General features: G+C 35.7%; 1 protein-coding gene across 1 annotated transcript in view; it reads left to right on the forward strand.

Moving 5' to 3' along the window:
* Window positions 1-24146, forward strand: part of LOC124984718 (cytochrome P450 2C9-like) — a 47110-nt gene extending 22964 nt beyond the window's left edge. The window contains exons 6-9 of the mRNA XM_047552685.1: window positions 12652-12793; window positions 15182-15369; window positions 21393-21534; window positions 23169-24146. Of these exons, the coding sequence (XP_047408641.1) occupies window positions 12652-12793; window positions 15182-15369; window positions 21393-21534; window positions 23169-23350 (654 nt within the window). The 3' untranslated portion in view covers window positions 23351-24146. The remainder of the gene's footprint in view (window positions 1-12651; window positions 12794-15181; window positions 15370-21392; window positions 21535-23168) is intronic.
* The last annotated feature ends 429 nt before the right edge of the window (window positions 24147-24575 follow it).

Consider the following 24575-nt stretch of genomic DNA (forward strand, 5'->3'; position numbering starts at 1 on the left):
ACACTACCTCGACCCTCGACCTATAGTTCACCTATAGGCTGACTCTGTTATACTTTAACAAGCGTGTTAATCTGATTGGATAATGTGCCTATATATGTCCTGTGCAACCCTAAATAAAATTAGATCTGTGCCTTCAGAGCTCTATCTCCGACGCTTGAGTAAGCGCGCTGGGTAAGGCTAGGTAAGGTAGGCGTTGTTTGTCCTCACCCTCAGCGAATACCTTCTCTGAACATCTACATATTTTGTACCTGGAATTGAGAAGGATTTGTTTGTTGTACATGGATGAGCCTTTGTTTGGGGCATAAATATTTATGATTGTTATGTCTTGCTGATTTATGCTTCCCTTAAGCAATATGAAATGTCCTTCTTATCCCTTCTGACTAACTTTGGCTTGAAGTTCACTTTATCTCTATGAGGATGGATACCCCTGCTTTTTTGCTGAGTCCATGTGCATGGTATGTTTTTTCCCATCTTTCACCTTTAGTCTGTGGGTATCTTTTTCTATGAGATGAGTTTCTTGAAGGAAGCATATTGTTGGGTCTTTATTTTTCATCCAATCTGCCATTTGTGTCTTTTGATTGATGAGTTCAGGTCATTAACATTCAGGGTTATTATTGAGATATGATTTGCATTCCCAGTCATTTTGGCTTATTTTTGGTTTTTAACTTGACTTGGTATCTCCTTTATTTGGCTATTCCTTTAGGGTAGTTCCTCCCTTTGCTGACTTACATCATTGTTTTTCATTTCTTCCTCATGGAATATGTTGCTTAGATTGTTCTATAGTCCCGGCTTTCTATTTGTAAATTCTTTTTGCTTTTGTTTATCATGGAATGATTTTATTTTATCATCAAATCTGAAGGTAGGTTTTGTTGGGTATAAGATTCTTGGTTGGCATTCATTTTCTTTCAGAGCTTGAAAAATGCTGTTCCAGGCCCTTGTAGCTTTTAGGGCCTGCGTTGAGAAATCTGCTGATATCTGTATTGGTTTCCCCTGAATGTAATTTGACTTTTTTCTCTTGCAGCCTTTAAAATTATGTATTTTGTATTTTCATTATAATGTGCCTTGGTGTGGGTCTGTTGTAATTTTGTACATTTGGTGTCCTATAAGCCTCTTGTATTTGATTTTTCATTTCATTCTTCAAATTTGGGAAATTTTCTGATATTATTTCATTGAATAGATTGTTCATTCCTTTGGTTTGTTTCTCTAAGCCTTCCTCAATCCCGATAATTCTTAATTTGGTCTTTTCATGCTATCCCATAATTCTTGAAGATTCTGTTCATGATTTCTTTCCATCTTCTCCATCTTCTCTGTTTGATCAACTTTGTTTTCAAGATTAAATATTTTGTCTTCAATGTCTGAGGTTCTGTCTTCCAGGTGTTCTACCCTTTTGGTTATGCTTTCTATGGAGTTTTAATTTTGTTTATTGTTTCCTTCATATCAAGAATTTCTGCTTTTTTTTTTTTTTCAGAATCTCTATCTCTTTATTGAAACAATCCTTTGCTTTCTGCATTTGCTCTTTTAATAGTTGATTGGTGCGATCATTCGATGCCTGCATTTGCTCTCTTATCTCATCATTTTCTTCTGTGATCATTTAATTATGTACATTCTGAACTGCCTTTCAGACATTTCTTCTTCCATACTGTCATTGGATTTATTGATGTAGCATCTAGGTTTGTTTGGGACACTTTCTTCCCTTGTTTCCTCATATTGCTCATGTATCTTCTCTTATAGGAGTGCAAAACTGAGGTATTTGCAGTTTTCCCCCTATAGACTTATAGTGTCCCTGCAGGTTTCCAATAACTCACCTGGCAGCTCTACACTGGGCCTTGCCCACTGGGCCTACTGCTGTGGCATGTAAGTCTCACCTGGTGGCTCTGCAGTGGTCCCGGCTCTTTCAATATTTCTTTTTCTTGAATCCTGAGTCACCCTGTAGTCTGCCATCTTGCTTCTCCCGGGCTATTTGTTTTTTATGGTGCTTTTTATCCAGTTCAGAAATTTACTTCTATTCTAGCTCATTGATTTTTATTTTTAATCACAAGGATTGAACTTTGTCAAGTGGATTTTCTGCATTATTAGTATGACACAAGGATTTTTCTTCTGTAGAGTGCTAATGTTGGTTATATGAAGTGATTTTTTGGATGTTAAATCAACCTGCACATCTAGGGTTAACTTCTACCTGGTCATGGTGTATAATTTTTTTATGCATTGTTACATTTGATTTGATATTTTGTTAGATTTTGCATTTTAGTCATGAGAGATTGGCGTATAGTTTTCCTTTCCTGTAATGTCATTGACTTGTTTTGGTATTAGAGTAATGCCTCAAAGAATGACTTACGAAGCATTTCCTCTGCTCCTGTGTTCTGGAGAAAAGAGCAAACAGTGGTGCTCTATTGTCCTTTAATGTTTGTAGAATGCATCAGTGGGTTAACCTAGATTGATATTTTCTGTTCTGAAAGGCTACTCATCATTGATTCAAATTCTTGAGTTGATATAGACCTATTGCAACTATTTCTTCTTGTGTGGGTTTTTGCAGATTGTTTCTTCTAAGAATTGATCCACTTTTATCTAGGTTATGACCATTCTTGGGATAGAGTTTTTCATATTATACCTTGTATCCTTTTTAAGACAAACAGATCTGTACTATTTCTCTTTCATTTCTGGTACTAAAAATTTATATCTTCTTTCTTTTTCTTAGTTAAACCTAGCTAAAGCCAATCAATTTTGCTGATATTTTCAATGAACCAAATATTTGATTTTACTCTATTGATTTCCAATGTGAAATTTTACTAATTTCTGTTCCAGATTTTTTAATTTATTATTTTTTCAGATACTTTGAATTTCATTTGTCCTCGTAGGGATATAAGCATACATCATTAAATTTAGGCCTTTCTTGTTTCCTGATATACACAATCAATGGTATAAATTTCCCTCTAACAACTGTTCTTGCTGCTTTCTGCAAATTTTCACACAGGTATTTTAATTTTCTTTTAGTTCAAAAGAGGTTTTAATTTCCCTATTAATTCTTCTCTTATGGGATCCATTGTGATACATTCATACTTGCACATTGCAGAATTGATCAATTTTATTCCCCTGTGACTCCATTTTCCCTCCTTTCCTCCCTCCCCCATCCTCTTTCTCTATTCTTCTCATCTTTGTTCTATTTTCATGATGTCCCTATACTTTCCTTTTTTCTCTAACAGCTGCCTCAGCTGAGAGAATGGGCCACATACAACTCTTGACTTTATCAGTTTGACTTATCTCATCTAGTGTAAGTTTCTCCAGTTTCATCCATTTCCTTGGAAATCATATTTAATTATCTATCACTGTGTAAAAATTCATTGTGGATATAGATCCCGCATGATCTTTATCCATTCATCTGGTGAAGGATACCTAGGTGGGTTTTATAACTTGGCAATTGTGAACTGTGCTGCTATAAACATGGGTATGCTTGTATCGCTGGAGTATGCTAACTTAAATTTAAGGGTAAATACCAAGGAATGATATAGCTGGGTCATATGGTGGTTGGATTCCTAGTCCTTTGAGGAATGTTCATGCTGACTTCCACAGTGTGTGTACTAATTTGCAATCCCACAATGGAAAAGTGTTCCTTTTTCTCCACATCCTCTCCAGCATTCCATTATTGTTTTTATTCTTAATGGCCACCATTCCAGCTGAAGTGACATGAAACCTCAGTGTAGTTTTGATTTGCATTTCCTAATTGCTAATATGTTGAATATTTTCCTTATATTTTTTGGCCATTTGTACTACTTCTTTTGAGAAACATTTGTTTAGTTCATTTGTGCATTTGTATATGGGGTTATTGGTGTGTGTGGGAGGGTCGATGTTAAGTATTTGAGTCTTTTATGTATTCTGGGTTATCAATTGTCTGTCACAGAGTAACTGGCAAATATTTTTCTCCCACTCTGTAGGTCCTACCATCAGCTCTTAAATGTTTCTTTTGTTGTGCAGAAGTTTCATAATTTGATGCCATTCCATTTGTTATTTCTTAGTTTTATTTCCTGAGGTTTAGTATTCATATTGCAAAAGGCAATCTCCACATCTATAGTTTGGATTGTTGCTTCTATGATTTTTTTTTCCAAGAAATTGGTTTCTGATTGAATCCCTAGTCTTTGATCCACTTTGAATTGAGTTATGAAAACAACAAAAGATGGGAAATCTAGTCATTCATCTACATATGGACATCCATTTTTCCCAGCAACATTTGTGTGAAAGCTCCAAAGTAAGTGTTTAACACCTTTGTCAATGATCAGATAACTGTCCATGTGTGTTTGTCTCTGTGGTTTCTACTTGACACCATTGGTCTACATGACAGAACCACACATTTTTTAAAAATTCATTTTTATTGTAAACAAATGTTTTATTGTAAAACATCTTGTTTTGATGTTTGTACAAGAAGTAGAGGCATACCATTTGTGTAATCACACATTTACCTAGGGTAATAGTTTTTGATTCATCCTGTTATTTTTTTTTCTCCCCCCACCCCTCCCAACCCTCTTATCCCTCTATAGAGCCCCTCCTTCCTCCATTCCTGCCCCCTTCCCACCCCCTATATGTGTCATCATCCGCTTATCAGTGAGATAATTCATCCTTTGTTTTTTTGAGATTGGCTTATCTCACTTAGCATGATATTCTCCAACTGCATCCATTTGCCTGCAAATGCCATAATTTTATTATTCTTCATGGCTGAGTAATATTCCATTGTATATATACACACCACAGTTTCTTTATCCATTCATCAATTGAAGGGCATCTAGTTTGGTTCCATAATCTGGCTATTGTGAATTGAGCAACTATGAACATTGTTGTGGCTGCATCTCTGTACTATGCTGATTTTAAATCCATTGGGTATAGGCCGAGGAGTGGGATAGCTGGGTCAAATGGTGGTTCCATTCCAAGTTTTCTAAGGAATGTCCACACTGCTTTCCAGAGTGGCTGCACAAATTTGCAACTCCACCAGCAATGTATGAGTGTACCTTTTTCCCCACATCCTCTCCAACACCTTATGTTGCTTATATTCTTGATAATTGCCATTCTAGTTGGGGTGAGATGGACTCTAAGGGTAGTTTTGATTTGCATTTCTCTTATTACTAAAGATGGTGAACATTTTTTCATATGTTTGTTGATTGCTTGTAGATCTTCTTCTGTGAAGTGTCTGTTCATATCCTTAGCCCATTTGTTGATTGGGTTATTTGTATTCTTGGTGTAGAGTTTTTTGAGTTCTTTATAAATTCTGGAAATTAGTGCTCTATCTGAAGTATGAGTGGCAAAGATTTTCTCCCACTCTGTAGGCTCTTTCTTGGCATTGCTGATAGTTTCTTTGCTGAGAGAAAGTTTTTTAGTTTGAATCTGTCCCAGTTATTGATTCTTGCTTTTATTTCTTGTGCTAAGGAAGTCTGATCCTAAGCCAATAAGTTGAAGATTTGGACCTACTTTTTCTTCTGTAAGTTGCAGGGTCTCTGGTCTGATTTCAAGGTCCTTGATCCATTGTGAGTTGATTTTTGTGCAGGGTGAGAGATAGGGATTTAGTTTCATTCTGTTGCATATGGATTTCCAATTTTCCCAGCACCATTTGTTGAAGAGGCTATCTTTTCACCATTGCATATTTTTGGCCATGATATTGGCCATGGGCTTAGCATAGATGGCCTTTACAATGTTAAGGAATGTTCCTATATCCCTATTTTTTCCAGTGTTTTGAGCATGAAGGGATGCTGTATTTTATCAAATGCCTTTTCTGTATCTATTACAATAATCATGTGATTCTTGACTTAAGTCTATTGATATGGTGAATGACATTTATTGATTCCTGGATGTTGAACCAACCTTGCATCCCTGGGATAAAACCCACTTGATTGTGGTGCACTATCTTTTTAATATATTTTTGTATGCAATTTGCTAAGATTTTGTTGAGAATTTTTGCATCAATGTTCATTAAGGATATTGGTCTGAAATTTTCTTTCCTCAATCTGTCTCTGTCTGGTTTAGGTATCAGGGTGATATTGGTTTCATAGAATGTTTGGGAGGGTTCCCTCCTCTTCTATTTCATGAAATACTTTAAGAAGTATTGGAATACGCTCTTCTTTAAAGGTTTTGTACAACTTGGCTGAGAACTCATCTGGTCCTGGACTTTTATTTGTTGGTAGGCTTTTGATGACTTCTATTTCATTACTTGAAATTGATCTATTTAAATTGTGTATGTCCTCCTGGTTCAGTTTAGGTAATTCATATGTTTCTAGAAAGCTGTTGATGTCTTCGAGGTTTTCTATTTTATTGGAGTATAGATTTTCAAAATATCATGAAATTATATTTTGTATTTCAATCGTGTCTGTTGTGATATTTCCTTGTTCATTCCAAATTTTAGTATTTTGGGTTTTCTCTCTTCTTTTCTTTGTTAGTGTGGCTAAGGGTTTATCAATTTTGTTTATTTTTTCAAAGAACCAACTATTTATTTTGTCAATTTTTTGATTGTTTCTTTTATTTCAATTTCATTGATTTCAGCTTTGATTTTAACTATTTCCTATCTTCTACTACTTTTGGTGTTCCTCTGTTCTTATTTTTCTAGGGCTTTGAGCCATAGTGTTAGGTCATCTATTTGTTGATTTTTTTTTTTTTATTGTATGCGCTCTATGAAATAAATTTTCCTCCAAGAACTGCTTTCATAGTGTCCCATGGATTTGATATGTTATTTCTTTGTTCTCATTTACCTCTAAGAATTTTTAAATTTCCTTCCTGATATCTTCTATTATCCATTCATCATACAATAGCATATTATTTAATCTCCAGGTGTTGGAGTAGTTTCTGTTTTTCACTCTGTCATTTATTTCTAATTTCAATCCACTATGATCTGATAGAATACAAGGTAGTATCTCTATCTTCTAGTATTTGCTAACAGTAACTTTGTGGCATAAAATATAGTCTATTTTAGAGAAGGTTCCATGTGCTGCTGAGAAGAAAGTGTATTTGCTCTTTGTTGGGTGGTATATTCTATAAATGTCCATTAAGTCTAAATTATTGATTGTGTTTGTGAGATCTATGGTTTCTTAGTTCAATTTTTGTTTGGAGGATCTTTCCAGTGGTGAGCGAGGTGTGTTAAAATCACCTAGTATTATTGTGTTGTGGTCTATTTGATTTCTGGCATTGAGAATGATTTGTTTGACATATATGGATGAGCCACTGTTTGGGGCATAGATGTTTATAATTGTTATGTCTTGTTGATTTATGCTTCCCTTAAGCAGTATGAAATGTCCTTCTTTATCTCTTATGACTAACCTGACTTGAAGTCCACATTATCTGATATGAGGATGGATATTCTAGCTTTTTGCTGTGTCCATGTGCATGGTATGTTTTTCCCCATCCTTTCACCTTTAGTCTATGGGAATCTCTTTGTATGAGGTGAGTCTCTTGCAGGCAGAAAATTGTTGGATCTTTCTTTTTAATCCAATCTGCCAGTTTATGTCTTTTGATTGATGAATTCAGGCCATTAACATTCAGGGTTATTAATGAGATGTGATTAGTTTTCCCGGTCATTTGGCTCATTTTTATTTTATTTTTTGACACGACTTGATTTCTCCTTTATTTGGCTATTCCTTTAGGGTAGTTCCTCCCTTTGCTGATTTACATCATTGTTTTTCACATCTTCCTCATGGAATATTTTCCTGAGAATGTTCTGTAATGCCGACTTTCTTTTTGAGAATTGTTTTAGCTTTTGTTTATCATGGAGGGATTTTTTCGTCGTCAAATATGAAGGTAAGATTTTCTTGGTATAAGATTCTTGGTTGGCATCCATTTTCTTTCAGAGCTTGCAAAACGTGGTTCCAGGCTCTTCTAGCTTTTAGGGTCTGGATTGAAAAATCTGCTGATATCCATATTGATTTCCCCCTGAATGTAATTTGATTCTTTTTTCTCATAGCCTTTAAAATTCTGTCTTTATTTTGTATATTATGTATTTTCATTATAATGTGCCTTGGTGTGGGTCTATTGTAATTTTGTGTATTTGGAGTCCTATAAGCCTCTTGGACTTGATTTTCCATTTCATTCATCAGATTTGGGAAATTTTCTGATATTATTTCATTGAATAGATTGTTCATTCCTTTGGTTTGTTTCTCTAAGCCTTCCTCAATCCCAATAATTCTTAAATTTGGCCTTTTCATGATATCCCATAGTTCTTATAGATTCTGTTCATGATTTCTTACTGTCATCTCTGTTTGGTCAACTTTGTTTTCAAGATTAATTATTTTGTCTTCAATATCTGAGGTTCTGTTCTCCAGGTGTTCCATCCTATTGGTTATGCTTTCTATGGAGTTTTTAACTTGGTTTATTGTTTCCTTCATTTCATGGATTTCTGTTTTTTTTTTTTCAATATCTCTAACTCTTTATTGAAATGATCTTTTGCTTCTTGTATTTGCTCTTTTAACTGTCGACTGGTGTGATCATTCAATGCCTGCATTTGCCCTTTCATCTCATCCTTCAATGCCTGCATTTGCTCTGTCATTTCCTCGTTTGTTTCCCAGATCGTTTTAATTATGTACATTTTGAACTCCCTTTCTGACATTTTTTCTGCCATGCTATCATTGGGTATTATTGCTATATCATCTAGGTTTGTTTGGGACATTTTCTTCCCTTGTTTTCTCATATTGTTCAGGTATCTACCCCTCTAGTAGTGAAACTCTGGGATATTGCAGATTTCCTTTATTGACTAATATTGTCTCTATAGATTTCCAATAACTCACCTCTTAGCCTTCAGTAGCCTGAAGTCTTGGAGGAACTTGATAATGCGGTGCTTCACTAGGAAGCTGGCCTTCTAGGGGTGGTGGCCTTCAGTGGGATATATTCCCTGGTGGCTCTGAGTTGGTCCCAAGTCTCTGAATACCTCCTCTTCTTGGCTCCTGGGTCTTGTCAAAGGTCTTCTAGCCTCCTGTAGGTGTCTCAGTAAGGGAGTTGCCGTTCCAGTGATGATGGCCACACCCTCAGGAGTAATTCAAAATGCCAGGACCAGCCTGTGAAGAAGCCTCTGACTAACTCCATGATGGTGACAAACCTCTGCGTGGTGGTGGGCAGGGTTGTTCAGTGGTGGCGTCTGTCTTTGGCCTGGTGGTTGGGCGGGTTTGCTACCCGCCAACCCGCTCATCAAGGCAGGTGGGTTGGGTGCCCGCCTGCTACTTCCATGATGCCAGCGGCCTAACTCACTTCGTGACTACAACCAACCCGTGATGGCACTGACCTAGGTGCAGGGGTCAGGGGGTTCGCTCAGTTATGACATCTGTCCTTGTCCTGCTGGCTGGGCTGGTTATCTGCCTGCTACTTAACCTCCGCGATGTAGGCGGCCTGGCTCAGGCGCCAGCTCGCTCTCGGAGACTGCAACCAACCAGTGATGGCACCGACCTAGGTGCCGGGTTCAGGCGCCGTCGCTCAGTTATGACATCTCTCCTTGGCCTGCTGGCTGGGCGGGTTATCTGCCCACCATTTACCTCTGCGATGTAGTGGCCTGACTCAGTCGCCAGCTCGCTCCGCGACTGCCCAACCACACATTTTGATGGTATATGTCTATGTCAGTTATTGTGTTTCTTCCAGAAACATTCTCATTCCTCAGTATTACTTTAGTAATTCTGTGTCTTTTATCTTTCTGTATGAATTTTAGGACTTTTTTTCTAGTTCTATCAAGAATGTCATTTGTATGTTGAAGGAAAGTACATTGAAGCCATAGATTGCATTTAGTAACATGGCCATTTTGATAATATTAATTCTAAGAACATGGGGAGTCTTTATATATTCTAAGATCTTCTTCAATTTACTTTTTTCAGTGATCCATAATTTTGATCATAGAGATCTTTCAACTCTTCAGTTAGGTTTATTTCTTGATTTTTGTTACTGGAATTTTGTTTTTGTTTGTTTACTTGTTTGTTTTGAAGCTAATGTGAATGAAATTGTTTTCCTCAATTGTGGGTTCATTATTAATGTATATAAAATCTATTGAGCTTTGTATTTTGATTTTATATCTTGCTAATTTTCTGAATATATTTTCTGAATTAGATCTGAAAGTCTTCTGATACAGTTTTTTATCTTCCAAATATGGAAGCATACCATTTGCAGTGATAATTTGATTGTTTTCTTTCCTATTTTTATCAGATTTTATTTCCTTGTCTTAGCTAATTGTTCTGGCAAAAATATTAAGTAGTTTATCAAATAGAAGTGGTAACAGTGGGCATCTTTGTCTTTTTCCTGAGTTGAGGGAAATTGCTTTCAGCTTTTCCCCACTCACTATATGTTGTCTTTGGGTTTGTTATATATGACCTTTATGAGACTGAGGTAAGTTCTTTCTATCCCTAATTTCTTCAGTGTTTTTAACAAGAATATGTGCTATATTGTACCACAGGTTTTTTCTGCATGTGTTGAAATGATTATGCCTTTTTTTCTTGATTCTATTTATGTGATGAATTATGTTTATTGAATTGTATGTGTTGAACCATTCCTGTATCCCTAGAATGAAATAAACTTGATCATAATATATAATCTTCTTAATGCATTTTTAAATAGAATCTGCTAATATTTTATCAGGTATTCTTGCCTTTATGTTCTTCAGGGTTGTTGGGCTCTGGATTTCTTTCTGTGACATGCCATGTGGTTTGGGTTTCACAATGGTACTTACTGGCTTTATGGAATGAATTTGGAATCCCGCCAGCCACATTCTGTTTCATACAGAAATATGAAAAAGATTACCATTAGTTCTTCTTTAAAGGTGGATAGAATTCAGCTGAGCATCTATCTGGTCCTGGGGTTTTGTTTTTGGAAAGCATTTTATTATTGCATTACTTATAACCTGTCTAATTTGGTTTTCTATGTGTTCTTTGTGCAACTTTGGTAGGTAGTATGTGGGTAGAAATTTGTCTATTTTTTCTAGATTTTCCAATTTATTGGAATAAAATTTTTTAAAGCAGTTCCTAATGATACTCTAGACTTCAGAGATTTTTCTAATGATACTTCCTCTTCAGCTCTAATTTTATTAATTTGAGCAATTCTGTCTCTTATGCTTAGTTAGGCTAAGAGTTTATCAATCTTTCATCTTTTCAAAAAGATGTGTTTGCTTCATAGATCATATTTATTGCCTAATTATATTTATATAATAGAATATTTCCATATTTATTCTCTAATTAATTTCAGTTTTTATCTTACTTTTTTTCCTTCTAAAGTATTTGGGATTGGTTTGTTCTTGTTCTAGGCCTAGAGGTACATTATTAGATTATTTGTGATATCTCTAATTTTTTTATTTAGCTATTCAAAGCTATAAACTTTCCCCTTAGAACTGCCTTTATAGTGTTCCAGAGATTTCAGTATGTTGTATCACTATTATTTTTTGATTCTAGGAATTTTTAAACTTCTCCCTTTATTTCCTCTATGATTTATCATTCAAATGTGTATTATTGCTTTTCCATGTAACTATGTAATTAACATGATTTTTCTTGCGGTTGATCTCTAATTTCATTCCTTTATGACTTGATAGTATGGATACATGAGATTATATTACCATCTTTATATTTTCTAAGGTTTGCTTCACATCCTAAAATATGGTTCATTTTTTAACAGTTTCACGAGCAGCTGAGAAGTTGAATTTTGTTGTTGATGGATGAGATGGTCTATAAATATCTGCTATACTGATATAATTTATAATATTTTTAGTTCTGAAGAGTCTTTAGTGATTTTTTGTCTGGATGACCTATCTCATGATGAGAGAGGCATGTTGAAATCACTCAGTGATTGTATTTTGGTCTACTTGCATGTTTCCAAGTTTATAATGAGTATGTGGGAAATCCTGAGTACAGCTAAATTTCATATCAGAAAAGGAAAAGTATACATTCTTGATTTAAGTTATTTATATCTTCCATGACATGGGCCAAATTTACAAATTTTTATCAATTATGATCATATTTGTCTAAAAATAATAAGAAAATAATACAATACTAGCACCTTAAAAATAGTAAATTTATTCATAGTGAATTAAAAAGAAGTCTTGTCGTGGGCCAGAATAAGGTTAGTTCACAAACATCAGAGTCTCAGGTGCCTTCCATTTTCCTTTACCATATGCTATGGTTTGGATGTGTTTTTTTACATTCAAAAATTATACTGAAAGTTTTCTCTAATGGAACAGGATTAAGGTTTGCTGGGACAAAATAAACCTCTATTCTTTGTAATTCTCCTACTTTCTGGTAGTTTGTTGTAGGAACAGAAAATGAACTAAAACATCATGCGTAATATACCACCTTTTATCTTCATGCTTAAATTTTGCTATCACAAAATGATTATTGCCACATCTACATCTTGTATCTATGTTTTCAATAAAAACAAGGAAATAAAAGTGGTATCAATAAACATATTTTATTGATTAGAAGTATGTTGCCTGGCCTTCCTAGCTGTAAAAATGATGGTGAACAGAATCCTTATGGAACCATAGATAAGAGGGTAGGAAATGAAGATTTGATTAACTCCTCTATAGTTTACCACACTACACAGTAGGTTTTTATAATACTGCATTCTCCAGTTTATATGCTGGCTTAACTTTATAATAATCTGAGTTCTTTTATATTTGTTACAATTAAATATCAAATTCATTGTTAAATAATTGCATTTAATTATTCCTAGGAAAAGTGCAACCAAGAGACTGAATTTACAACTGAAGCCTTAATAAACACTGTGAATGATCTCTTTGGAGCTGCGACAGAGACAGTAAGTTCCACTCTGAAATATGGAATCCTGCTCCTGTTGAAGTACCCAAACATCACAGGTAAAAGCACAGAGCTAAAAAGATTTCACTTCATGAAATCAGATACTCTAAACTTTTTCTCTCTCCTGAAATTAACAACCAGATATAGAATCCAGAAAATGTATAGCTCCAAAGGGAAAGACATGCATGTTCACCATCAAGGTAGAAAATTATTCCAAGTGTCTGGATGAGTGAATGAAATAAAATCATCCACCTCAGAAAAGAGAGGATCTTGGAATTATAGAACACCAGGGTTAAAATCACATCAACTTTCAGAAATAAGTCAGGTCATATTCAAAGCATTATGAAGTTCTTAAGCATCAGAGTTCTTAAGAACAACTGCCATTTTGTGTGCTAAGACAAAAGATAGGAGCCAAGCTTTTGTGGCACAAGCTTGTAATCCCAGTTACTCAGGAGGTTGAGGCTGGAGGATTGCAAGTTGGAGGTCAGCTACAGCAATTTAGTATCTCAAAATAAAATTAAAAAGTCACTGGGTGTGGTTCAGTGGTAGAGGGCCTCTGTATTTGATCTCCAGGGTGGGAGGATGAGAGAGGGCAAAAGTAAAGAAAGAGAGAGAGAGAGAGAGAGAGAGAGAGAGAGAGAGAGAGAGAGAGAATATTTCAGATCCACATTTGCTAAAAAAATGTATTTCCTTTTTCGCTTTTTAAGAAAAACACTGGAACATGTGCTCCATCCAAATATTTGAAACCAAGGCAGAAGCAGTCACAGGTTCCAGGAATCAGGAGACCTTATGTATAAGGATGGGAGTTTAAGGGAGCGTCCTGGGCACCAGGCCTAGGAAACAAACCGTTGGCTCTACTACGTAGAGAAAGCAGGTGTAAGGGAAGATAAGAAAAACAAGAGAGAGAATCTGAAGTTTAAATATTTAGAAAATTATTGCTAGGAGTTTGAAACATCAAACTGAGCATTTGGATACAACATAAATAAGCAACTAGAAGATTAGGAATTGGTCTACATTGGTATACATTGTTCAAATATAAGTTAAACATGTGAAAAGAATGAAACATGCACATCGTTACCTTACCAGTAAACAATAGTTCTCAGGTCATAATGATACTGGTGATGAGAATCAGGGGTGAGGCCCATTTCCCTGATGTGAAGATTGAACACCAGAAAAATGCCCAGGCAAGGGTAGAAAGCAAGTTTTATTTAAAGGATAAAACAGAGATAGACTTCTCTGATGAGAAGGGTGTCCAAAGAAGTGGGGGTGTCCTACCCCTGTTATACATTTTAGATTTCCTTTGTTCTCATGCTCTCTTGTCCCCCATCCTGCCTATGCAACTGGTGATCAAAATGTGGGCCAAAAGGTGGTGTGATCCAAGGGTTAGAACCAAGAAGCCCATGGGTACAGGCAGGAAGGAGCAGGCCTGGGGACATTCAGTCATTAACTACTCCTTGTAGGAAGGAACAATTCCCTGGAGACAGGTAACCTCGGGGACAGGTGGAGGTGGGAGGGGGAATGGGCTCTGGAGGTATTAGTATTTTATTTCCTCTAGAAACTGCTCCAGTCTTTCTGAGCCAATCATTCACAACTTATACTGACTGTCCTTTTGCCCTCACTCCACCTCAATAACATTGTAAACAATACATATTTATGACTATGAATTGTTATCAGAATATATAGGTGAAGCATGAGGAGGGCAGGTACATGAGAAGTATGTGTGTGTGTTTGTGTGTGTGTGTGTATTTGTGTGCTTTGCATAGAGTGGAGATGGATCTTAATCTTCCTTGCTATGAAATCATTAGGAATTTTCTAAAATTGGATAAATACGAAAAAGAAATAGACCATTACTTGCATATATGAACATTTCAGAAGAAATTTCTAGAATGATTCAAAAGGCTATATCTAAAGAGTGGGAGATTGAAAAGGGTCCCACTGAAAATTACACACACACACACACACACACACACACACACACATACAAGATATGCATACATCTAGATCCTTTAGTAGAATTTAATTTTAAAATGTCATATATTATTTAATATAAATTAAAGTTTCTCCCTTTTTTTTCCTGAAATGACAATAATTTCTTGGATTAATTATGTGGTAACTTCATATTTGAAAATTTTAATCATTACTATTTGTATTTGATATCATGTATTAGTACATTAGGCTTGTGTAATACATTTAGGTTGTATGGATATATCTTAATACCTAACTTATAGGAGATCCATAAATATGTGACTCATAGTATATATGCTTTTATAAATTTGCATATGTGTGTATAGCTTAGATAGATATATAGAAAGATACAGTAACATGTCAATATTTTTATACATCCAGATATATTTGGGGCATATAACTCATGTTTCTAATTCATTTGTAGATATGCACAATTCTATCTTTGATTCCCCTTCTATGAGTTCTTATTTGTATCTTATCAGCTAAAGTCCAGGAGGAGATTGACCGTGTGATTGGCAGACACCGCAGCCCCTGCATGCAGGACAAGAGTCACATGCCCTACACAGAGGCTGTTGTGCATGAGATCCAGAGATACATTGACCTCCTTCCAACCAGTGGGCCCCGTGCAACCACCTGTGACGTTAAATTCAGAAACTACTTCATCCCCAAGGTAAGACTGCTTCTTCCACGGAGCACTTTAGTGTTAGAAGTTAGAAGTTCCCGGATTCACAGAATGATCCCAATCCTCTGCCAGCACAAGATTGGAGAAGTATAAAACTCATCCATGTGGCAGTTTGATGGACTCAGTGCTTGGTCAGTTTGGGCCATTAAGCTTCATAACTGTTCCTGATATCCAGCAGTGTGAATCTTACCAATTTGTTCTGGTCCTTTAAGATTATTTTGCCTTGCTGGGGTTATAGCTCACGTGGAAGAGCACTTGTCTAGCATGTGAGGCAATGGGTTAGATTCTCAGCGCTGCATATGAATAAGTAAATAAAATAAAGGCCATCAAAACTAAAAAAAATTTTTAAAAAAGATTATTTCATCTACTCTTAGCTGTTTTCATTTCCAAACACACTTTAGAATCAGTTTGTTAATTTCCTAAAACACTCCCCTGGGTTATTTTTTCAGCATGATATTAAACTTACAGAACAATTAGGAAAGAAGTGACATCTTCACATGTGGGATATTTCAGTTCATGAACAATGTGTATGTTCCCATTTTATTCGGATTTTATTTTTTCCAAAATTGTTTTGTTTTCAGTGGAGTGGCTTACATATTTTTGAAAGCTTTTTTATTAGGCAATTAATATTTTGAAAGGTAATATAAATTTCACAATTTAAATAATGCCTTTTGTTCTTGGCATGTGGACACATAGTTACAGTTTCTATTTTAAAGACTTTGTATCTGGAATTCTTGTTAAATTTATTAACCATGGCAATAATTTCTGTTTAGATTCATTTGGAATTTCTTATGTATGTTACCCTGCAAGCTGGATTAGTACTTGTTTTTATTAATTATTTTCCAATACTAGTGACCTAAATTTCTCTTTATTACAGTATTGCACTGACTGGGATTTCCAGCACAGTGTTGAACAGAATTGGTGTGTTGAGCTTACTTTTTTGTCTCTAGCAGGGGAGTGAAGGTTTAATATCACACTATTTCATATGGTGTTTTTTGTGTGTTTTGGCAGAGATCCTTTATTAGATGAGGGAAGTTTCTTTTTCTTAAATTTGTTTGATGTTTCCTCACAATGTATTTTTTTGGTCACTACTGTATAATTGTATCAAATGGATTTTCTGCTTCTATTGATCATATATTGATGGTCGTATACTTTGGTCTCCCTTTCTCCACTAAATATGTAATTGTAAGTATACATATAGCAGGATTTGATCTTCTACAGTTTGCTAAGGACATTTGTATTCATATGTATGTCTCCAATTTTTATTCTTGAAGTTTCCTTGTCATGTTTCTGAAATCTATGTAATGCTGGCCTCATAAAATGAGGGAGACCATATTTCCTACTTTGTACTATTTTTATTGCCTTTCTGTCCTCCTACTTGTTCTTTTGGGGCCTCTTTGTTCTGTCTTTGGAATGCCTAATGAAATTTGCCCACGTGTAGTTGTATAATAAAAGCTTCAGTTTCAAATGATGTTCATTTCTTCCAGAAAGAGCTCTTTCCTCCCCTACTAGGTGGTCAGAATGCTGCAACACCTCCTGCCCTGATTCAGAGTTGTTGACAGTTAAAAATTGCCTGTAGTCACCAAACTCAGAGTTTCCTCCAGTTGTGCAATCTTGGAACCAATTTTTATCTCAGCAACTTTTCAATGACTCTAACATAAGGTTTCTCTATTTTTAAAGACTTACTAGTCATTATGCTCAAAACTACTCCGACACATATTACTAAGGAAAATTTAAAATGATATAACTAAAATTTTATTTTTATTGTGGGAAAAGCATTAAGAATTAGTAAGGTTAGAAATATAATTTTCATCTTCTGGAGAAAAGGGAATTGAGGACTTTCCTGAGAGGTACCCTAATGTTCTTGCAGTCCTCCTGCCTCAGTCATCTAAGTCAATTAATTATATTCAGCATAGAGCACACAAGCTGGAGATGATGGGTACTTGGTCCCTGTTGAGTGTAGACATCCCAGAACTCAAGGGAATGGCCTTGTCCTTTCTGCATGGGACAGTTCAGTAAAGGAAATTTTAACATCATGCAGCTGATTGTGATAATTACTAATTTTAATGGAGTCATTAGAATCCTTTACCGATTTAAGGGAGTCCAACACAGGATAGACTCCTGTGATTATGATGAACTTTTGCTATCATGTAAAATTTCTGCTATCACAGGATTGAGCCCATCATCTAGGTGGTCATAATGCTCTCAGAGAAGTTGACAAATTTCTTCTCTAATGGGTCAGATAGTATATGGTTTACTCTTTTAGGCTATCAGATCTCTGTTGCCACTTCTCAATTCTGTCCTTGTGACACAGAAGCAGTCATTCTACGCAGCAATGGGTGAAGATTATGTGTTCCATTATCTGTGAACAGTGATTTTTAAAATTTTTATATGTCACACGTCTTTTTTCTATTTAAAAATTACTAGATAAAAGTCTGTACAAGAGCAGATGACAGGATGGATTTGGGTGGGTTGTGGTTTGCTGTTGACTGGTCTGAGTCAGCACTGTCTATAGAACTTTCTGAGTGTTGGAAAGCTGTATCTAGGCTGCCCAACCCAGTAGCTACCAGCCATATTTGTCTACTGAATGCCTGTAATGTGATGAGTGCAAGTAAGGAGTTGAATTTTCGTTTAATTATTTTACATTATGTCATATTCTACCTTTGTTGTTGAAATTTTAACTGAATTTAGCTTTAATTAATTTAAATTTGTATATGTGGCAAGAAGTTATTGTGTTGGACAGCACAGATCTTAGGATTTCCCTAAGATCCTTCATTTTGGTTGGGTGAAGGGTAATGAAATACAGTTAGACAACAGTAATAAATTCTAGTGCTCTCCAGCACACTAGGAGAATTGTTCTTTGCAAAAATTAATTATATATCTTGTAAAGAACCAAAAGAGAGGAGTTCAAATGTCCCCCCACCTCCAAATTATGAAGTGGTGACAATGCTACTTACCTGATTTGATCTATATAAAAAACAAAGTTGCATAAACAAATCCAGGTCTATTTGTCTTATATGCATAGAACAATTGTGCAGGAGCATATTCTTGGGAAGGAAATATTACTAATTGGCTGGGATGGTTGTTTCTAGAAATTCCAAATTGGGTTCTGTGGCTAAGAAAGAGGGAGATTTACTTTTTACCATATCTACTTTTGAGACAATGCATTGTTCTATTTTTAATTGAATTCTAAGTAATGTGATATAAAATAAACTTCCTTCTTTTTTTTTCTTCTTTTGGCAGTGCTGAAGATCAAACCCATTGTCTTACACATGATAGGCAAGCACTCTACCATTGAGCTACATTCCCAGCACAAAAATTCACTCTCTTAAGTGTACAGTTCCATGAATTTAGACAAATATATGCTGTGATGCAACCACATGACAGTTGAGATATAAACATTGCTAGGCATGGTGGTATACGCTTGTGGTCTCTGCTACTCAGGAGGGGACTGTTTCAATCTATGTGTTTGAGAACAACCTAGGCTACACAGTGAGATATTTCTCAAAAAAAAAGTGTGTGTATGTATATATATTTCCATCATCCCATAAAGTTTCTTCATCCTCCTATTACAACCAATCACGCTTCCTTGCTTCCACCTCCTGGCAACCATAGATCTGATTTCTATACCTATGGTCTGGTTTGGAATGAGACAGACATCATTACTCTATGTACATGCATGATTACACAAATGGTGTTAATCTACATCTTGCACAACAATAGAAATGAAAAGTTTGCACCCCATTTGTGTACAACGACTCAAAATACAGTCTGTAAAAATAAAAAATAAAAAAATAAAAGAACAAACAAATAAAATAAAATTGGCAATTTCACTGAAAAATAAAAGAAAGTCATACAATAAATTTTGACATAGAATAATACAGAATTCATCAAATTGCTTATCTCTGGATATTTTGACTTCATTCATTCTCCAATACTGTTCTTACATAAATCCAAATTTATTTTTTTAATTACTTTATTGGTTTCACTGGGGTAGAATCCTACATACACATCACATAATTTGATCAGTTTCATGGTCCAGTACCTTCTTACTTTCTCCTTCTCCTTTTCCTCAGTGCCCCTCCCTGTAGTTTACTTGTTTCCCTTATATTTTCATGTGCCTTTGACTTTTTTATGTTGAAGAATATGTTTTAGATTCACCTTCATTTTCATGTATCAGTAGTTCATTCTCTTTTATTATTCAATAGTAATTCACTTCATGAATTACCACAAATTGTTCATCTGCTCACAAGGAGATGTGTATTCTCAGTTGTTTCTAGTTTTGGACTTTTAAATATAAAAATGATGAACATTTGTGTGGAAATGTTAAGTTGAACTCTATTTCCTTTTCTACTGAATAAATACCTAAGACTGAAAGCATTGCACAATTTTTTAACTTTATGTAGGATTCACAGAATCAATTTCATTTTCTTTTATGATTTGTCCTTTATGTCCTATGTAAAAAATATTTTCCAGCACAAGACCACAATTTGATCATATTTTTTTTCTAGAATTTTAAAAGTTTTAGGTCTTGTAATTTAATTGATGATTCATTTCAGTTTAATTTAAATTATGGCTATAAAATAATGGTCATGCGTGGCTTCCTTTTCTTTTCTTTCCTTTTCTTGAGATAGTGTCTTACTGTATTGCCCAGACTGGCCTCAAACTCCTGGCTTCAAGTGATCCTCCTACCTTAGCCTCCTAAATAGCTGGGACTACAAACATGTGCCACTGTACCTAGATCATTTCATTCCTTTGTTAAAAGTGTTCAGTTCTTTCAGTAAAACTTGCTGTAATAAATCTGCCTTTGTATCTCCAAGAAACATTTTCAACTAGAAAGGAGCCACTGTAAAATCTAGCTTTATCTTTCCTCAGCATCTATCCTAAAGATTTAAGGTCAGAATACTGTAGCGATACATGCATAGCCATGTTTATTGCACCACAATTTACAATGGCCAAAATAGGGAACCAGCTTGAATGTCCATTAACACATGAATGGATAAAGAAAATGTGGTATGTATATACAATGGAGTTTCATGCAGTAATAAAGAGAAATGAAATTATGTCGTTTTCAGGAAAACAGATGAAACTTGAGAGCATTATGTCAAGCAGGATAAACAAAATTCAGAAAGTCAAGACTCCTATGTTTCCTCTCATAATAGAGTTAGAAAAAGGAAAAAAATGGGAGAGAGGTCTCATGAAACTGAAAGGCAGAATAGTATAATAGATGAAAAGGACCAGGAAAAGGGAAGAAGGGAGGGAACAGGAAAATACTGGGGAACAATACTGATCAAATTATACTGTTTCTATTTGCAGGTGTGAATATGTAACAACAAAGCTCACTATTATGTATAATATAATGCACTAATAAAAATACAGAATAAAGGAACATTTTTTGCATACTGTTTAAAGCCTGAAGTGAATAATTTTTAAGACATTAGCATAAATTGGTACTTTTCAATGAATTATTGAAATTGTTCTTTTAAAAAATTTACCTTCCCTTCTGCATTTGAGGGAAATTCATCTGAAAAGAATTCTCCCTTACTTCTAAATTAGAAGACACAAATTTTGTGACAATGTTAAACATTTAGTTAATTTTTTTTCTTTTCATGTTCCCAGTAAAACCCTATAAACAGACATTCTAGACATTTCCAGAATCAATAGACATCTAATTTAAACCAGAATTCCATTAGAAGGTGTGGAAACTGAAGTCATAAAATAGAATATCAAGGAGGTGCAGACACCAACATTCAAGCTTGATGATAAGGAGAATAGAAGTTTTGGTACTCAGCTACTTGCTACTTCAAAGGCTGTTGGGAGGTACTTTAGCAAGGTCATTACCTCTGACTTTCAACTCATGTCTTTAATTATTTGGTTGGTTAACTGGAAATATCACTCTCTTCTTTGGATAACTGTTTCTTATCATAGCATTTGGACTAAATAAATTCCAACATTCCCTCTAGCTTCACGACTTCTTTACCACTTGGTTTATCTGTGTCTATTCATTGCAGGACACAACCATAATAATATCACTTTCGTCTGTGCTACATGATAGCAAAGAATTCCCCAACCCAGAGACATTTGACCCTGGCCACTTCCTGGATAAGAGTGGCAAATTTAAGAAGAGTGATCACTTCATGCCTTTCTCAACAGGTAATAAAATTTATTTCCATGGGTACTTTAGGGGACAAAACACCTTCCATGGGATCAGTTAAACTTGCACAATGCTTATTTTGGGGCTGGTAGAAATATTCTTTGCACATGATTGGGGCAACACTTCCAGTGCCCATGTACTCTCCCTGACAAGAATACATTGTTACTGGGTCAGATTAGTTGGGCTTGGGGAATGGACTTAGTTTTTCCAAAGTGAGAAAACTACAGATAGGGTGGATGAGTTCTACCTCAAGATATATGACTGCATTTCCCAGAACTCTTTCTAGAAGATTAAATTCATCTCTACTGTCCTCAAGTGCCCTAAAAATGTATTTAACTCCACAACTTTATTGACTATCTTCCATGTGGTGACCCTTATGCCCCTGCTGAGCCACGGGAATGTGAGTATCCACCATAGCAAGGACCTCCAAGGGTCCCACACTCCAGTTAGCAAAGCAGATGAATAAAGCAATTGTTGTAATCCAGTATGACTAATTCTGTGGGAGAGAAGGGAAAGGATTAGTTGTCCTGATGGCAGAGGGAGAAAATGCCTCCTGCATTTCTCTAATACCACACAGTGAGGGATAAAATGGATTGAATGGAGTTCATATAGAAGAAAGGACATTCGAGCTGCCTCATAAGAGGCAAAGAAAAGGGAAGGAAGAGAGGCAAGTTATTTTAACAGAGGCAATGAACCATGGAAGCAGGGTATTTGCTCTAGATCAAAGATGCTAGGATCTTTCGACTGGTAAATGAGGGCCAGAAGATCTTGAGACTGGGACAGTTTACCTTTAAGGACACCAGAGCACCTTGATGTCCCTACATCTATTTCCTCTTTGGGATATAGGGCCCTACACACCTGAAGTTTCTGCTATGTCTCTGGCCATATCATTGCCTAAACTTATACTTTGACTCCTGAGGCCCGTTTGGGGTCTGTCTCTGTAGATACTAAGATGACAAGGGTTGAGCTTCCCTTAATGGAACTCACATATCAGCAGACTGGAAAAATAAAGAATAAAAATCAAATAATCTTTGCTTCTTCTCTGACTAAACCCAAAGAGGATGCAAATTATTGTCTGGCAGAATCATAAAGAGTGTAATGGAAAAATGACATTCGATCTAAGATCTGAGAGAAGTATGAAGTGCATCCTACTCAAAAGGAACAGCATGAGATAAAGTTTGAAACTGCATTGTATGTTTAAGGCTGATGAGCCTAACAGATCTAATGAATGGGAGGAAAGATAATGGAACTTCTGAGTGGGAACAGGGAACACAAGTAATGAGCATGTGCTTCTGGGAAAAGATTGAAAGAAACATGAAATGTCAAAAAATAAAAACAGTTGTGATGTTGGAATGGTTAATGAAGCTCTTCAAATACAGGTGATGAGCATAAACCAATAAATATTGATAGAATGAAGTGTGCTGATAAAATATTAGGAAGATAGTATGTCCATCCTTCAGTCTAATCAACCAGTCTTTATATTTGCTCTCCATCCATTCATCCATCCATCCATCCATCCATCCATCCATCCATCCATCCAATCATTCATCAAATAGTTACTCTGCATTCTTCTAGGGCAAGTCAGAAATATACTGGTCAAGGAGTATTTACCCACTTTCTTGGTTATTTTTAGGGAAACGAATGTGTGCAGGAGAAAGCCTGGCCCGCATGGAACTGTTCTTATTCCTGACCACCATTTTACAGCACTTTCACTTGAAATCTGTGGTCGACCCAAAGGATCTTGATACCACCCCAGTTGCCAGGGGATTTGCCTCTGTGCCACCTACATACCAGATCTGCTTTGTTCCTGTCTGAAGAAGAGCAGTCTGTCTGACTGCTGTGCTGTCCTCTGGACTCTTCCCTTTGGGGCATTCTCTGCCTCCTTCTCTTCAGGCATGACTTCTCTCACTTGCTTCTCACCACCCTATTTATTTGAAGTCCAGTGAACACCAAACCCCAATTACAGACAGTTTGCTCAGTTTTCACAAATACTGCATGCACCCTATTCACATACTGTAACACTCGCATTAGCCACTCTGTGTTATAACACTCTTGTGAGTTTTTACTATGACATCATTTCAAACCAAGGAAAACCTGAGGGAAATTGTGAAGTGAAATAAATCGCACATGACAAGATGAATACCACATGATTTCACTTTCATGTGTAATATAAAAAAGTCACACACTTAGAATGGTCATATGTAATGGTTACTAGAACTTTGGGAAGGGGTGACAGGGTGAGTGGATGGGGAGAGAGAAGTTGGTTAAAGGGTACAACCTTTTAGGTAGACAGGAGGAGTGAGTTCTAATGATTTCCTGCTAAACATGGTGACTAAAGTTGACAATAATGCCTTGCATGTTTTATATTTACTAAAATATCCTCCCCATAAAGTTTGTTCAAGAGTGTGAGATAATGACCATGTTAATTAGACTGATTTAATCATCCTTCCAAGTATACATGTATCACAATATCAAAATGTACCCCATGAATACATGATTACTTACTTGTCAACTAAAAACAAAAGGAAGTAGATTTTTAAAAAAAATCTATCTTTTAATTTTTACAGACTACATTTTCATTCATTATACACAAATGGGGTACATCATTTCATTTCTGTGGGTGTACACAATGTAGACGCATACCATTTGTATAATCATACATGTACATAGGGTAATGATGTCTGTCTCATTCCACCATTTTTCATACCCAACTCCCTCTCATTTCCTTCTACATAATCTTAAATTCCCCCATTCTTCTCTCACTCCACACCCCTTCCCCCATTATATATCATTCTCCACTTATCAGGGAAAATATTCAGTCTTTGGTTTTTTGGAATTGGCTTATTTCACTTAGCATGATATTTTCCAATTCCATCCATTTATTTGCAAATGCCATAATATTATTATTCTTTATGACTGAGTAATATTACATTGTGTATATATACCACAGTTTCTTTATCCATTCATCTGTTGAAGGGCATCTAGGTTGGTTCCACAATCTGGCTATTGTGAATTGAGCTGCTATAAACATTGATGTGAC

This window comes from Sciurus carolinensis, chromosome 5, assembly GCF_902686445.1.
Source record: "Sciurus carolinensis chromosome 5, mSciCar1.2, whole genome shotgun sequence".
Classification (NCBI taxonomy): domain Eukaryota; kingdom Metazoa; phylum Chordata; class Mammalia; order Rodentia; family Sciuridae; genus Sciurus; species Sciurus carolinensis.